This window comes from Plectropomus leopardus, chromosome 11 (assembly GCF_026936395.1).
Source record: "Plectropomus leopardus strain MGB_pleo_1.0 chromosome 11, ASM2693639v1, whole genome shotgun sequence".
NCBI classification, from domain to species: domain Eukaryota; kingdom Metazoa; phylum Chordata; class Actinopteri; order Perciformes; family Serranidae; genus Plectropomus; species Plectropomus leopardus.
In genome coordinates, this window is record NC_142186.1 from 4,670,503 (window position 1) to 4,685,916 (window position 15,414).

General features: G+C 40.1%; 1 protein-coding gene across 9 annotated transcripts in view; it reads left to right on the forward strand.

Moving 5' to 3' along the window:
* Positions 1-15,414, forward strand: part of cep162 (centrosomal protein 162) — a 32,478-nt gene that overhangs the window by 16,141 nt on the left and 923 nt on the right. For 7 of the 9 annotated variants that reach the window (XM_088084976.1, XM_088084981.1, XM_088084978.1 and 4 more), the window contains 16 exons: positions 256-487; positions 1,951-2,117; positions 3,274-3,408; positions 4,227-4,358; positions 4,932-5,044; positions 5,249-5,348; positions 5,442-5,568; positions 8,195-8,358; positions 9,654-9,758; positions 10,284-10,520; positions 11,274-11,468; positions 11,654-11,972; positions 12,593-12,725; positions 13,233-13,374; positions 13,461-13,559; positions 14,256-14,390. In XM_088084976.1, the coding sequence (XP_087941102.1) occupies positions 256-487; positions 1,951-2,117; positions 3,274-3,408; positions 4,227-4,358; positions 4,932-5,044; positions 5,249-5,348; positions 5,442-5,568; positions 8,195-8,358; positions 9,654-9,758; positions 10,284-10,520; positions 11,274-11,468; positions 11,654-11,972; positions 12,593-12,725; positions 13,233-13,374; positions 13,461-13,559; positions 14,256-14,390 (2,535 nt within the window). The remainder of the gene's footprint in view (positions 1-255; positions 488-1,950; positions 2,118-3,273; positions 3,409-4,226; positions 4,359-4,931; positions 5,045-5,248; positions 5,349-5,441; positions 5,569-8,194; positions 8,359-9,653; positions 9,759-10,283; positions 10,521-11,273; positions 11,469-11,653; positions 11,973-12,592; positions 12,726-13,232; positions 13,375-13,460; positions 13,560-14,255; positions 14,391-15,414) is intronic. The other 2 variants (XM_088084979.1, XM_088084983.1) reach the window with 1 other exon arrangement.

Genomic DNA, 15,414 nt, shown 5'->3' on the forward strand with positions numbered 1-15,414 from the left:
TGGCATAGGATAATGGTTCAGTGCGTAAGCAGTTAAAGGTTATCCTAATAATATAAGGATCCTGCCTGAAAACCCAAAGCGTTCAGCACATTTCAGAATTAGATAATATTTTATTGTATATTTGCAAAAATGACAAGTGAGTGGGCAGCTTTTATAAACAAGACAATACCTATACCGCAATCTCAAGAGCATAATACTGTTCTTATGTTTTTATTACATGTAACCATCATAGATTGTTGGTATTTATTTTCTCAGGCCTCCCGTGGCTCCACGATTTCTCATTCCTCAACATCTTCAGTGAGGAAACCCACTGCAGCTCCTGTGAGAGGCAGGAGAACAATGGGGGGGGCAGCAGGGACCTCCAGGTCGTCAGGGCTCAGCAGAGCTGCTGCTCCGGCCAAAACCCAGCCTTCTGTCCCCCGTCCACTGCAGCAGCCACGAGAAAGAGCCAAGTTCACGGAGAGCCAAGAAAAAGACGACTACACAGGTTATTAATGGCACTCACACAAAAAAATATTAAGTCATTCAACTGCCAAGATTATTTAAGATGAGACTTTGTCTCTCTGTTGATACTGATATGAACTGTACCATGAAACAGATGCTTCAGAAAGTAGATACATTTATTTCTTTGTTTTTAAATCTAACAAATTGATTTTACTTGAAAAAAATCGAAGGAACCAATTACCTTGACAGATATAGGTAAATATAACAATTAATCTAAATTTATGTTTACTTTATATCTTATTGTTAAATTTACTTAAAATCTAGTTATATTTACATTATATTGTGAAGTTGTTCAACCTAAACCTGACCTAACCTTACAAGTTAAATTAAATCAATCTTTCTTAGTTTTAGCAACTTCAGTAAACCAAGTTTGCTGTGCTATATATCTGTGCTCTGCCAGTTGCAAACTAGTCTGTCATATTGGTATTTTCTTATATATGTTAACAAAACAGAACTCACAGATCTAAATTCCTCATTAGCAAAATCTTCTTTGTCATGATCAAGTTAAGTCAGACTAACTTAGTTTACTGAAGTTGCAGACACTTAGAAAGAACAAGGTTCATTGCACTTGTCATTTTTAAGTTGCAACAACTTTAGATGAAGTAAAATACAGTAAATACAGCCAAATGTGAAGTAAATTTAACATAAATTGAGATTTATAGTGACATTCACTTTCCCTTTTCAAGGAAATGTTTCCTATATTTTTTGAAGATCAACTTGTCAGATTTTACAGTGTATGCAATGTTTCCAATCCTCCTTATGTTATCGGTTCTCTATAGTGCAGTAGCATGGTATGGAGGTGTGGAATCAGTGTGTCATATTTTGATTAGGGCTGTCAGATAATTATTTTTTCAAATTGCGATTAATAGAAATTTCAAAGTTGATTGCGATTAATGGCATTTTTTCATTGCATGTTTTCAATTCCATTATTTTGAATTTTGAAATCCATATTAACAAGGTGAAGCAATTCTTACCAGATTGTCTTGATTAGGAATCAAATGACAGAATACAACTGCATGGGATTAGCATGAAATTAACCCATTTTCATTCAAATATCTGGAGGTCAGAGGTCAAGGGACCCCTGAGAAATGACCATGCCGTTTTTTTCATCGCCGAAATTTAACCTAAGTGTGGAGCATTATTTAAACTTCTGACTGAGAAGCTAATGTGTGGTGGTACCACTGGATTTCTTAAGTTTTCTAGTTATATGATACCACGTGTAGTTGCGGTATCATCACTGTAGCTGTAAAACAGCTTGGGGCAGCCTCTTAAAGACAGGAATGTCGGCCGGCAACTAACGCATAAAAAAAAAAAAAAAACACGTTATGTACGGACCTTAATTTCATTTAATGTGTTAACGCTGACAGCCCTAGTTTTGAGCTGTGTATTTCATAAGACTGTGTGTGTGATAGAAAAGTACTGAAACTTTTTTATTTGTCTGATTAGCAGAGGCAGGTCTGAGGGTGAGCAGTGAGCTGGTGGCATCTGTTCAGTCTTTAGTGGCTGTCCTCCAACAGCAGATCGGCACCAACAGTCACCAGGAGGCTACAGACGCACAGGAAGTCAGAGCATCTCAAGAAACCAGACTGACACATCATCTTCCAAATAACAAGGTAGGAAAGTACTTCATCTCCAGCTGACCTTTTGGTGTTTGTATGTGAAACACATGATAAAATGCTCCGGCAGCTGGCAGGGATTTTTTTCTTTTTTGCCTCCATGCTGGTGACAGCCATGGATTATGTTTTTGATTTGTCCATGCATACATACATCCTTCCCATTTTCTTGAAGCAATATCTCAAGAACATCTTGAGGAAATTTCTTCAAATTTGGCACTACTGTCCACTTTGAGTCAACAATGAAGCTATCAGAACTTGGTGTTCAAAGTCACTGTTACTCCGTCTTTCACATTCTCGTAAACGTGATATCTCATGAACGCCTTATAGGAATTTCTTCAGATTTGGCACAAACGACACTCTGAGTCAACAATAAACTGATTAGGACTTGGAAGTCAAAAGTCACTGTTTCTGTTACCATGCATTCTTCTCATTCTTGTGAACGCAATATCTCAAGATCACCTTGGAGGATTCTTTTTAAATTTCAACAATGAACTGATATGATGTTTAAATGTTACTGTTACTCCGTCTGTCTCATTCTCTTGAACCCAATATCTCAAGACTGTCTTGAGGGACTCTCCTCATATATGACAGAAATGTCCACTTTGAGTCAATGATAATCTAATCTGGTGGTCAAAAGTCATTGTTACTGTTGCAAAGCATCCTTCCCATTCTTGTGAACGCAATATTTCAAGAACACTCAAAGTAATTTCCTCACATTTGGTACAAAGTTCCACTATAGAAGGGTCAGTAGTATTACACCTTTATTTCGACAAATGTGAGTGATATTAGATTTTTAGTTGTTTGCATATCACTCTGATATGCTGTGAAGACTCTAACTCTTGACAGACCTTTTGTTATGTGTTGTTTTTAAGGTATTGGAAAGAAGAAGTTTTAGGAAAGGTCAGTTTACAGATGGGATTCCATTGAATGATGTGTCAGTGTTGCTGTATTAATCCTCAGGATTAATCCTTAATCCCCTGTTCAGGCACTGGAACGGGCAAAATATGAGTCAGAAGTGTGACTCTCTGTGCATGTTAACAGCATGTCATACTTTATATCTTTGACCAGTTTTCCTTTGTAAGGTCTGTTACATTAGGTTTGACCTTCTATGTTCATGATGCATGTGATGTCTGTGTTGATGGGTGACTTGCAGAGGGAGGAGGACAGCGCTGTGGTTGAGGAGCTGAGAGTCCAGCTTGCTCAGAGAGAGCGGGAGCTGCAGAGGATGAAGGAAGGCGCTGAGGAACTCAACTCACTCCGACAGCAGAACTACCTGCTGCAAAGCAAGGTGCACAAACACACTCACAACACCGGACCTTTCAAAACTAAACATGTTTTCCATGCCTTGTAGTCACTGTGATTGCACGCACCTACTACTTACATTCATATGGGTGACAACAGAGAGAAGTTACAACAGAGAGAGCAACACGTTTAAGTTTAGAATTCAGCTCAGGGCTGGGGTTCTGTGTGACCATGTTAGTTAGGCTGTGATAATGTACAAATGTAATGTACAAAAAAAAACCTCCTAGCCTTCCACTCGTTTATGTAAATTCATTACATAACTGTCCAACAGGTACATAAAAAATGTACATCTTAAAGGTTGGCTAATGAGAAAAGCCACTCGCAGTCATAACAAGAGCCCTGCCAATCTATCAGTAAAATTGGTTATACAACATTACAGACAGTTGTCTGATTAAATTACACGACAGAGTGAGTCAGCAGTGCTGTGCTGTGTCTAGAAATGGTCCATTTGTACCTTTTTTCAGCTGTTTTCCAGGTGCACCATGCCTCTGGAAAAACTTTACTGTCAAAGCAGTTCTAAAACACTCTTCTCTCAAATCTCAACTTAACTTGTGATTTTAATGTAAGCTTATTGAAGGCTTAGTTTGTGCACTGTTGTTTTAGATTTGCAGCTCCTAGCTGATATTCAAGGATTAATAATTAGTTACAAAAAAGGTCAGGAGATCTGTATTTATTTATTTTTCAATCAACTACAAACTACTGCAACTACAAATAATAAAAAGACCAGCAAAAATACATTTCTAGCAGAAAAATTGATACTTCAATAAGTTAAAATAAGAGCTGTGTGTGTTTTTCTGTCCTCAGCTGCGAAGTGCAGAGGAAGCCAGTCAGAAGACGAGACGAGTCGAGGCCTCTGACTCTGCTACAGAGGAAAAGCTCCAGCAGATGGACAAAGACATAAAAGAGCAGGAGATGCTCATAAAGGGTTACCAGCAGGTTTGTTTCCCTGAACACTTCTCTTTTAACATTATTGTTTTCACCGTTAATTTATATTCCTATATCTGCATGTTTTTTCTCCTGATGTTCATGTAATCAAATCTGTTTTTGGATATCTATAGTCATTTCAAGCTCAGCATTTTGAAAGAAATTTGGGGTTTAGAGAGATGTACTGACTTTGTCAGGGTCCCAGGATGCAGGAAAAAAATTATTTTCACCAAGACAGGATATGCTCCCAGCTCTAAGAACTTTTGCTTCAGATGGACATACAATCAGACTCAGTAAGCAATTGGAAACTGACCAGAGATCATGTCCTTATTGCTGCATCAGTCATCACTCGTATGTGAGTCTGGGGAATTAGCATGAAGTCTGCAGGTTCGACCTGTACCTAAAGGTCTTAACACTTCTACTTCTGCCGTCTTAATTCAGTAATTCTTAATATGAAAGAGAGGGCTGCTACGAAAAATCATCACTCATGTCTAAGTTGCATGAGAGTAGTTTTCTCTTCTCTTCTTGTTTTTCTTCTTTTTCCTCTTTTGTTAAAATGTCAGTAAAGCTGGTGATATTTTGCAGGAGAATGAGAAGCTGTATTTGCAGATGAAGGCTCAGCAGGCAAAGAGTAAAGCCAACGAGGAGGCCATGTTTAATGAAAACCAGAGGCTGCTGAACGAGCTGACTTTCACAAGGTGGGTTCAGTAAAGCTGTGACTAATTTGTGACTGCACTTTTGCTTGTGCATGTCTTCCAGTAATGAATGCTCATTGAAAATCAATGTTGGCCTGCTTTTGAAACTTCACTGCATTACCTTTTAAAATATTTTATTTATCCATTTATTTCAGAAAATGTGTTGCAAACTGTTGTTTGTCTTCTGTCATTGTTCATCTTCCTCAGGGAGCAGCTGAATAAAACTTCAAGGCCTGTGGGAAATGTCTGCTTAATGGATCACACTCAACGCATTACAGACTTGTTAGCTCAGATAAATATATTTCAGGTGAAGTACCGTAATCATTAAAACAGTTTCTTTGTGCTGACTGAAGTTGTTTCCGCCCCCTCAGTTACCAAAGAGATGTGTCTGTGTGTGCAGAGGAACGAGGCCCAGCTGACTGAGGACGTTCACAGACTGAAGCAGGAGAAGCAGGCTCTGGACGTGGACCTGCAGCTGATGAGAAAAGAGAGGGACCTAGCTAAAGCTCAGGCCCTGTCTGCCTCAGGTAACACTGGACTCGCAACTGTGCTGCTCGTGGGATTTTAACTGACCATTGAAACTTGAATTTTTAACAATTAGAGGGAGCTCCGTAGCTACACAAGACTTTTATATTGTTTATGCATATACAGTTGTCCTCAAAATTATTCATACCCTTGCTAATTCTTGTGATTTTTTCATTTAGTGATGAAATGAATGCATGTTTTCAAATTTGTGTATCAGTTATATGTGACCAACAATTGAAAGAATGACAACAATACAAAATTCAAAAAAATATTTATTTATGGGCTATTTTATTAATGGAGTCCCAAAAATGCCATGTTCAAAATTATTCATACCCTAGTCCATTGTCTTTATTTAATAGTCAATGGCATAGCCTTTATTCTTTATTACTACTTCTAGACGATTCTTGTACGTGTCCACAAGCTTCCTGCATGTCTCCTGTGTGATGTTGGCCCACTCTTCCTTGGCGAATGCCTCAAGCTGGGTCAGGTTGGTTGGTTTCCTCGCCATCACTCTGGTCTTCAAGTGATGCCACAAGTTCTCAATGGGATTCAGGTGAGGACTTTGACTTGGCCATTCCAGGACATTGACATCATTGTCCTTGAACCATTTCTTCACTACCTTGGCAGTGTGTTTAGGATCATTGTCTTGCTGGTACGTCCAGTTGTGGCCAAGCTGGAGTTTCACAGCAGATTCCTTCACATTTTCATCAAGTATCCTGATGTAATCCTCCTTTTTCATGATACCTTGGACCTTGACGAGATTCCCTGTGCCACTGGAGGAGAAACATCCCCATAGCATTATGCTTCCACCACCATACTTGACAGTGGGCACAGTGTTCTTTGGTCCTTTCTTCCTCCAGACATATTGAGCATCCATATAGCCAAATAACTCCAACTTTGTCTCATCAGACCACAGGATGGTTGACCAAAAGCTGGAATCTTGCTTCAGATGACCTCAACCAAAGGCCAGGTGAGCTACCAGATGTTTCTTACTGAGCAGCTGCGTCTTCCGAGGTTTACGTCCATGGAGACCTCCTCTGTGCAAGACTCGCTCGATGGTGGACCGTGACACCTTTGTCCCTGCCTGGTCAAGCTTTCAATTAGGGCCTTGGTTGTGGTCTGTGGGTTGGTGTTGACCTCTCGGCAGATTTTCCTAGCAAGTTTGGGGGACACCTTACGCTTCCGGCCACGCCCACTGAGGTTTTTAACAGTGTTGAACCTCTTGTTCTTGTTGATGATGCTCTGGACGGTTGAAACAGGGACATCATACTGCTTGGAAATGGCCTTGTAACCCTTTCCTTCACTGTGGGTACGAACAAGACGCTGACGTAGGTCCTCGCTGAGCTCCTTCTTCTTGACCATGATGACCAGAAATTGAGAATGACCTGAACACTTTTCCCCTATTTATACTCTTCTGGAAAGATGTCTTTTTTCGCTTTAACATTTGGCCAACGATGTTAAATAAAGGCTTTTATTCCATTGTGACATCTTGAAGTAACTACTGGACAAAAATTACCACATTTGGCACATTTTTGTTGAAATATTGTCAGGGGTATGAATAATTTTGAACATGGCATTTTTTGGGACTCCATTAATAAAATAGCCCATAAATAAATATTTTTTTGAATTTTGTATTGTTGTCATTCTTTCAGTTGTTGGTCACATATAACTGATACACAAATTTGAAAACATGCATTCATTTCATCACTAAATGAAAAAATCACAAGAATTAGCAAGGGTATGAATAATTTTGAGGACGACTATATATATATATATATATATATATATATATATATATATATATATATATATATATATATATATATATATATATATATATATATATATATATATATAAACATATGAGGTCAGCATAAACTGATCTTTGCTTTTACTGACAGAATATGACAGAATTGTGGCCCTTTAAATGCCTGGTTTTTTGTCATGATGCGACTGTGTTTTTAGATGATTATTTTTTCAATATACCACATTCTAAGTAGTTGGGTTTTTTTAAACACAGCCTGGGATATGTCAATATTTAGCAGCAACATTGATTTTTACATATAGATTTTTTTTGTGCAGTATCAAATACTCACACTCGTATTGCTCTGCACACAAAATGCGCTTCCCAAAATCCTGCTTTAAAAATATTAGCGATTAATATGATTTTCTACTTTCATTGAGTTCATTTTTTAACCAGCATCTATAGTTACATAGCCTGGGATATGTCAATGATTTGCAGCAACATTGATTGTTAAAATTGCACCTAGTGGAAATAGCATGTGATGACAGATTCCAAAGCAAAAACCCAGAGTGACACCCAGAAATAACACAATGCATGTTTTTATACTTTGATGGCTGTGAGATCAACAATATCAGTTTAAATGGGTTTCAGTGGTGCATTTTTGACACTTAACAGTCTGAATGTAACAATCTTGTGTCCACAGTGTATTTTAGACTTAATGGGGGAGCAGAGCTGGAAATTCTGAGATCAAACAAAAACACACAATCTTGCCAAAATTTATGCCACATGCATGAACACAGCTAAAATTAGCAAAAAATGAAGAACGAAAAGCACGGAAATTGGGCCAAACAGTCCCTAAAGATTAATCATTCTATGTGTGTCAGGTGATAAGACATTTGAGCAGCGTGTATTGGAGGACAGGCACAGAGAGGAAGTGGCTGCCCTGAAGAAGAAGCTGCAGTGGTTCGCTGAGAACCAGGAGCTGCTGGACAGAGACGCTGGCAGACTGAAGGCTGCTACAGCTGAGATACAGCAACTCAAAGAGCAGGTGAGGCGCACTCACCTTCACTACCTGCAGAATACACATACTGATACAAAGTCCTCCTCATCTGCGGTTCTTTCCTTTGAATTACATTAATTCAGTGCATTTATGTTTTTCTAAAGATCACTTTATTTGGGAGCCACCCCCCCTCCCAGGGTCCCTGCCAATCCTTAAAAAGTCTTAAAAGGCGTTTAATGAATCAATCTAAAAATAAGGCCTTAAATGGTCTTAAAATGTCTGAACTTCTTTTCGTTTTAGAAGTGCAAAGACATAAAAGGTTTGATTTTAGTAATCTTTTTTTCTGATTGGAATGCTATCTCATAGAATAATAAAGGTAACTTTAAAAAAAAAAAAAGAAAACTTGCATTGCTGTCACCCAAAAGTCAGGTTTTATATAAAACTGAATGTTTGGGCGAAAAATCTCCCTAACCTTAAGTTATTGTGTCAGGTCTTTTTTTTTGTCTTTTTTTCATTTTTCCCACCAGTTTTGGTTATAGTGAAATCAGTCTTAAATTTCGTTTTGAGTGGCATTGACAAAACACAATGAACACAATACCTCAAGAATTTCTTAAAATTTAGCACAAACGTCCACTTTGACTCAAGGATGAACTGATGAGGTTTCGGCAGTCAAAAGTCAAGGTCACTGTGACCTTGATTTCATTCCTTTCTTGCAAATGCAGTATCTTAAGAACACCTTGAGGGAATTTGTTCAAATTTGACAAAACATCCAGTTTGACTCAAAAATGAACTGATTAAAACTTGGTGGTCAGAGGTCAGAGGTCAAGGTCACTGTGACCTCACAAAACCTTTTTTGGGCCATATCTCAAGAATGCATTTTCCAATTATAAGAAAAATTCACACAAATGTCTAATAGGATATCTTGGTTGCCCTCCTTGAAACTTTTGTGCTGCTGGGGGAAGATTTGTGTATCCGTGTTTTCAGACATGGATGTAAACTGTAAGAGATGGGTGCACAGAGGCCTGCAGCTGTGGGGCGGTAATTCTAGTCATATACGTATGTATTAATAGGTGGATATGACCCAGATTGGAGGGAGTGTGGTGTTACTTTGTATATCGGGGCTGTGGAGTACCCAAAGGATAAACTTATTTTAAAAATCTCCCAAAAATGTTTCAAAAAACATCATACACATTTTAAGTGTTAAGTCTTTAGCTGTAACGATGCTGGATAGTTAAGGGGTTCGCAGCTAAGATGTGAGATGGAAAGTTTGTTGAAAGCCAGTTACAGTTTACCAGTTTAATGCTGATTTCTGTGTTAGAACTGACAGCTTGTCTCCTTTTCAGGTCGAAAAACTGAAAAGCGATGTGGGCAGAAGAAGCAGTGAGCAGCAGAGAAAGGCCAGAGAGAAAACAGCCGACTACAAGAGGATGCAGGACCTGGAGCGACAGGTTTCACACACACAAACTAATTAATTCAACTCATTACACTGCCTCACTCACTCACTCACCACTTTAGGGGTTGACAGATATTGGTTTTTCAGGGCTGATAACAGTACCGATTATTAGTAGTTAATGAAACCGATAACTGATATGTGGAATCGATATGCATTCACAGAAAAAAACAAGAAAATCTTTCTGTCAATATTTAGAATTCTGAATATGACAAAATCTAATGCAAAAGTTTGTTTTAATGACTTTTGCAGATTTTTAATCAAATGTTAAGTGAAAATAAATTTTAAAAATGAATAAATAAGAATTGTAAAACCTCAGAGAGCTAAGTAAAAGTACCTCCCATGCTGACACTTTCTTTGCACTTTTTAATTGGTTACTTTTATCGCCAATGATTAAAATAAAATGGTGATAGAGGTAATAAGCAAAATGCCAAATATCAGCCTCAATAGTGGGCCAGGCTGATAATCTGTCGACTCCTACTCCTTATGTCTCTTCATGATTTCAGAGTCCTCTCTCCACCAGGTCAAGGAGCTGGAGCAGATACTCAGACGTAAAAACCCAAACTCCCTGCCTGCTCTGATCTACGCTGCAGCCACAGCTGGCAGCCCAGAGGATGCGTCTGCCAAGACGTCCCCGCCCAGCAGGATCAACACACTGCTGGAGCGCAGGATTCAGCGCCTGGAGGCCGAGCTGGAGGGTCACGATGAGGAGGCCAAACGCAGCCTGCGGGCCATGGAGCAACAGTTCCATAGGATCAAGGTACAACTACAGTCTACACAGCTGTTAGTCAGTACTGCACTCACTGCTGTATGATGTAGTAACTCCTCTTTGACAACTATTCAAATGATGTTTCCAGATGAATATGTCATTACTATTATTACTGCAGCAGCACTTTTTACACTGCGAACATGTTAGCTATGTTCAGTGACTGAGTTACTGTTTAATCACACAGCCTGTTTTTATCAGTTAAGAATTATTCTTAAGAATTCTGTAAATGGCTGAAAAATCTGTTATTATTGTTAATGTCTGTCTCGGTTGACAGTTTGACCACAGTTCAAGGAGGTATTGGCATGATTGAAAGCTGCTTTATTGCTCCTATAACAGGCTTGCGTCGCCTTGGATTACAGATAATGACTACTAGTGTGGTGGCTGCAATAGAAATAAAGCTGCTAGTTATTTGAACATCCATCACCATGCTTCTTAGAATGTTATCACCAGAGGAGAAGTCGCAGAACATCACTCAGTGGGAATGCAGTCATCTCACTATTGTGTTTTATCGACATTTTGAAAATATTGCGTAAGTTTTGTGCACATCTGTAATGACAACCAGCTTAATCAATCTGTACTGTTTTGTACTGTTGTTTAGTGTACTCCAAAAACATACACATTGTGATTAACTGCATCAAAATCAGACTGTAAAAAGAATATGCTTTCAAATAGAATCATGAAAATGAACAAAGAGAAAACAGAAGATGTGACATTTTATCACGTGTGTCTGTGTGCACTGTCCAGCTCCGCTATGAGCAGCAGATCTCAGAGCTGGAGCAGCAGCTGGAGACAGCAAACTCTGCAGCAGGGACAGAGCCATGGATGCCACAGGTTCGATCTCTGGAGGAGGAGCTTCAGCGTGTGAAGGAAACCCATCAGGAGAAAGAAAAGTCTCTCCAGGACCAGATTGAGTCTCTGCAGCAGCAGCTCAAACACAAGGTCAGCACAGGAGCCACACAGGGCGTTAGCTTAGCTTTAGCCTCGCTGTTAGCTCCAGCATGCTAACACAGGCCGCTATTTAGACATGTGTCACTGAAACACAACTCACTGAAACTGGGATATTTGACATATTATGTGATAAGACAACACCAAGGATAAATAAAGAATCTAACTTGCCGCTACAGGCTCAGCCGAGTCCAGGCCGGCACCAGCGTCAAGCCGAGGCAGCGTTTGGTGCCCGGTTAGAGCGGTTGAACCAAGACCTCAACTCCAAGACACGGACCATCCAGGAGCTGTCCCGCACTGTGGAGAGACTGCAGAAGGAGAGGAGGAACATGTTGTCTGTCCCCAACCCACGACCAGAAACCCCCACTACTGAGAACAAACGACAGCCAGGCCCCACAAAGACACTCTGCTCTGCTCCTGCAATAGAGACATGTGCAGGAGAGGAAACTTTCCCAGCTGCTCACTATGAGAAGACTTACCAGCCCACTGTCTTTACAGGTATGGATGAGGACCATTTGTTCCAGGTGACTTTCGCAACATTGCGGAACTGCAGCGTGTTGCATGCTCGTGGTGTTCACACTGGCAGCGTCGTGGCTGTGACTCTTCTGCAGGGCTGCCTGCTGCTTTGAGTTCTCTATTTCCACATTTATAAGCACATATTCCACTCATTTATGAAGTTGTGGAAGCTCCTGTATTGTGAAGAACACGGTTCTGCAAATGTTTCAAAATAAAATGCCTTGTGTCAACAACTAATGGGAACAGAAATGTTGTCAGAGGGATTTTATTTTGAAACAGGAGCAGGAAAGTTTGACTAAAACAGATGTGTTTGTATTACCTCAACTCTGTGGCAGAGGGAGACTTTTGAACTGAGGTAAAAGGTGGTATAGAGTCCATGTAATTATCAAAACGCCATTTTCACTGTCTATTTTTTCCTAACAACCGGTGAGCCACCGTTTCTCTCTTTGTTGATATTGTTATGAATTTAATATAATAAGAAATTTCCCTAAAATATGTCTTCAGTTTATTCAGTGATAGTCAGCACACGTTCTAGCCATGTACTGAAGGCATAAGCGAGCATTTGAGCAATCTGTTTGATTACACTGCCATCTGTTTGACAGGCAGTCATATCTCCGAGGTTGTGCAGGAGAACGAGGCTCTGAAGGAGCGCCTGGAGCTGCTGGAGCTGCACAGTGAGCAGGAGCGACATGCATTAAGAGCTGATGCTCAACAAGCCAGGGAGGAGCTGTGCAGGTATCAGTGTGAAAGAGGGTAGTTACACACACATCACGTAGGTGCAAGGCTATCAAAAAACACTGTACATGTGAATGAAAGGTAACGCCTGCACGCTTACTCCATGCCACACAAGTTAATTTCAGAAAACATTACGGACCTGACGAAGATCCAAGCAGGATCGAAACGCTGTGTGAAATAAATGTGTGGCATGGAGTAAGTGTGCAGGCGTTACCTTTTCCTCAGGTATGAGTGTGAACCATAGACTTTATATAAAGATGGACGACACGTCCCCACTTACCCACGCTATGCTAAGTGAGGTCAAAATATCCTGGATACAGAGGAGCAGGCCTTATGACCTATACTGTAGACAGACACCAGGAGGCGAACTGAAAAGTTATATTTTGGGGGAGCTGTCATGTTGTCCATCTTTATATACAGTCTGTGGTGTGAACACATTATCATATGTCAACACATATTTTGCAGAACATGAATGTGATCACAGCTGAGTTGAATGTGCTCTTTTAGGCTGAAGGAGCACTCTGCAGAGCAGCTGTCCTCCATGAAAGCAGAGAACCTCAGGGTGTTAGACCAGCTGCGGGCCACCCATGCCCTGGAACACTCATCCTCAAAGGTTGCTGAACTGTCCAATAAGCTCAACACTCAGGAGGTACTGGCTCACTAACCTAAGACTCTTATGTCAACAGGAAGTGCTGCAAGTTATCCTGTTGATTTAACCTTCACCTCTACCTGCAGATCATGGTGAAACATTTGCAAGACCAGCTCAAAGAGCTGCAGGGTACTAAAGCGGCACTGCAAATATCCAGGACCAGAGAGGACGCTCTGCAGACGCAGGTAGGCATTCAATTCTGAAGATTGTCCTCATCTTTTAAAGCAGGTCCCTGCAGATCCATAAAGGTATTAAGAGGCATTGAATTCATTCATATAAAGATAAGGCCAAACTAAAATGTCTTAAATCAGTCTTTCAAAAGTCATAAAAATACAAAGACATTGGAAGTAAGATGTTACAAACTTTTGTAACATTCTTTTCGAATAATTTACTGAACTCCTCTTCATAGACTCAAATGGGTCTAAGAAGAGGATGATGGGAATTAAAGCAGCGGAATAATCCCATACACAGAGTGAAGCACGTGAAATCAGTAATAAAATCACCAATAAGGTATTGATTCTATAGGTATTTCCCAGTTCTAACCAGATATGACTTTTTTACTTGATCAAAAATGTAATGTTTTATGTTGCAAAAAATTGTTTAGGCAAAATTGTTCTTAGCTCTGTAAAAAAGGTTGGTACTTTTTTTCAGTTTATGTTCAAATGGCATTAAAAAAATCTAAAAAAGTATTCAATTGAATTTGCCTTGAACTGTAAGAATCCTGTTAAATGACAGAAGCATTTATATTAATTGCGAGAGAGAGACAGTCAGACTGAGAGAAAGACAGATAGATAGATTTATCAAGATAAATCTGGATTATCACTTTCTGTTTTAAGCGAGATAATAAGTTTGTCACTTGTCTGTCACTGATTTGTGTTCAGCTGACGCGACTGCTGAAGGAGCTGAAGGAAGCTAAAGACACACAGAGCCCAGAGGTGAAACTCCTGTGTGGCCTGGAGAAGAAGATCTTCAGCATGGAGCTCAGACACCAACACAGAGAGAAAGAGCTGCAGCAGGTACAATGATGGCACAATTCACTCTTTCTATATTGTTTTGTTGGCCCCGGGCCCCAGACCTTCACTGTCCACAGACAGAGACTGTTTAAGCTGTTCTTCACTAGAGTTACACGGAGGCCTTCTCCACCATAGAAATGTAATGACCTATCATAACCTGGAGCTGTGGCGACACTTGAACGCCAGAATTGTAAAATATAAAAGAAGTTTCATCCGGAGTAGGATTTCGGCAGCATTAATCAAGAAGAGAGCATCCAAGACTGACTCTAGACCAGCTGAGTGCATCCTTCAGGACAGGTTGGTTGCTGCTCCCACTCTCTGTCTGCGCCACACCGTCAGTTATCACGAGCATGCTGATTCACTGCTGAATTTAGCCCTTTTCCCACTGGACCAGTATTACCTGTGGACCTCGTGTAATGTAGAACATGCCTGTGTTTCATGTGGCGCATTTGCACAGGATAAGCGATGTGTGTATTTTACTCAAATTTACTTACAACAGCAGGACATCACTTAGCTTCAGTGCCAGTGTTGTGGGCCTGTGCTTTTATCAGAGGAGGGGAGTGGTGGGGTGTAACTTTTTATTTAAAATAAATAGAAAATTCTGCCTTTTTCAGTTGATTTTTTTTACTCCTGACCCATTTTGCAGCACCCCTTCACCCTTCATAAATGACGCAAACAAACGCTCCCTATCCCTAACCACTGAGGGAGGCCAGCGCTGCGACTAGGAGCATGCGCAGAGCGCCATTTAAAGTCCGACTGAGGTGTTCACTTGGCAGAGGAAAACAAACAAAAAAAATCTGTCAACCCAAAGCAGCAGCAAATCACTGAGATGCTAATTTACACATGACTAATTTTATTCCATGAACTCTGTGTTTCTGGAAATATGGTCAGTAATTTGCCCTGTTTTTTTACTTTACAAATTATGGACATGGATGATTCGCGTGGGATTAAAATTATAGACATCTTCGAAAATTACTACAAATTGAGGTTTACAGTATCAGAGATGTACAGTGTTTCCTGAAGTGGC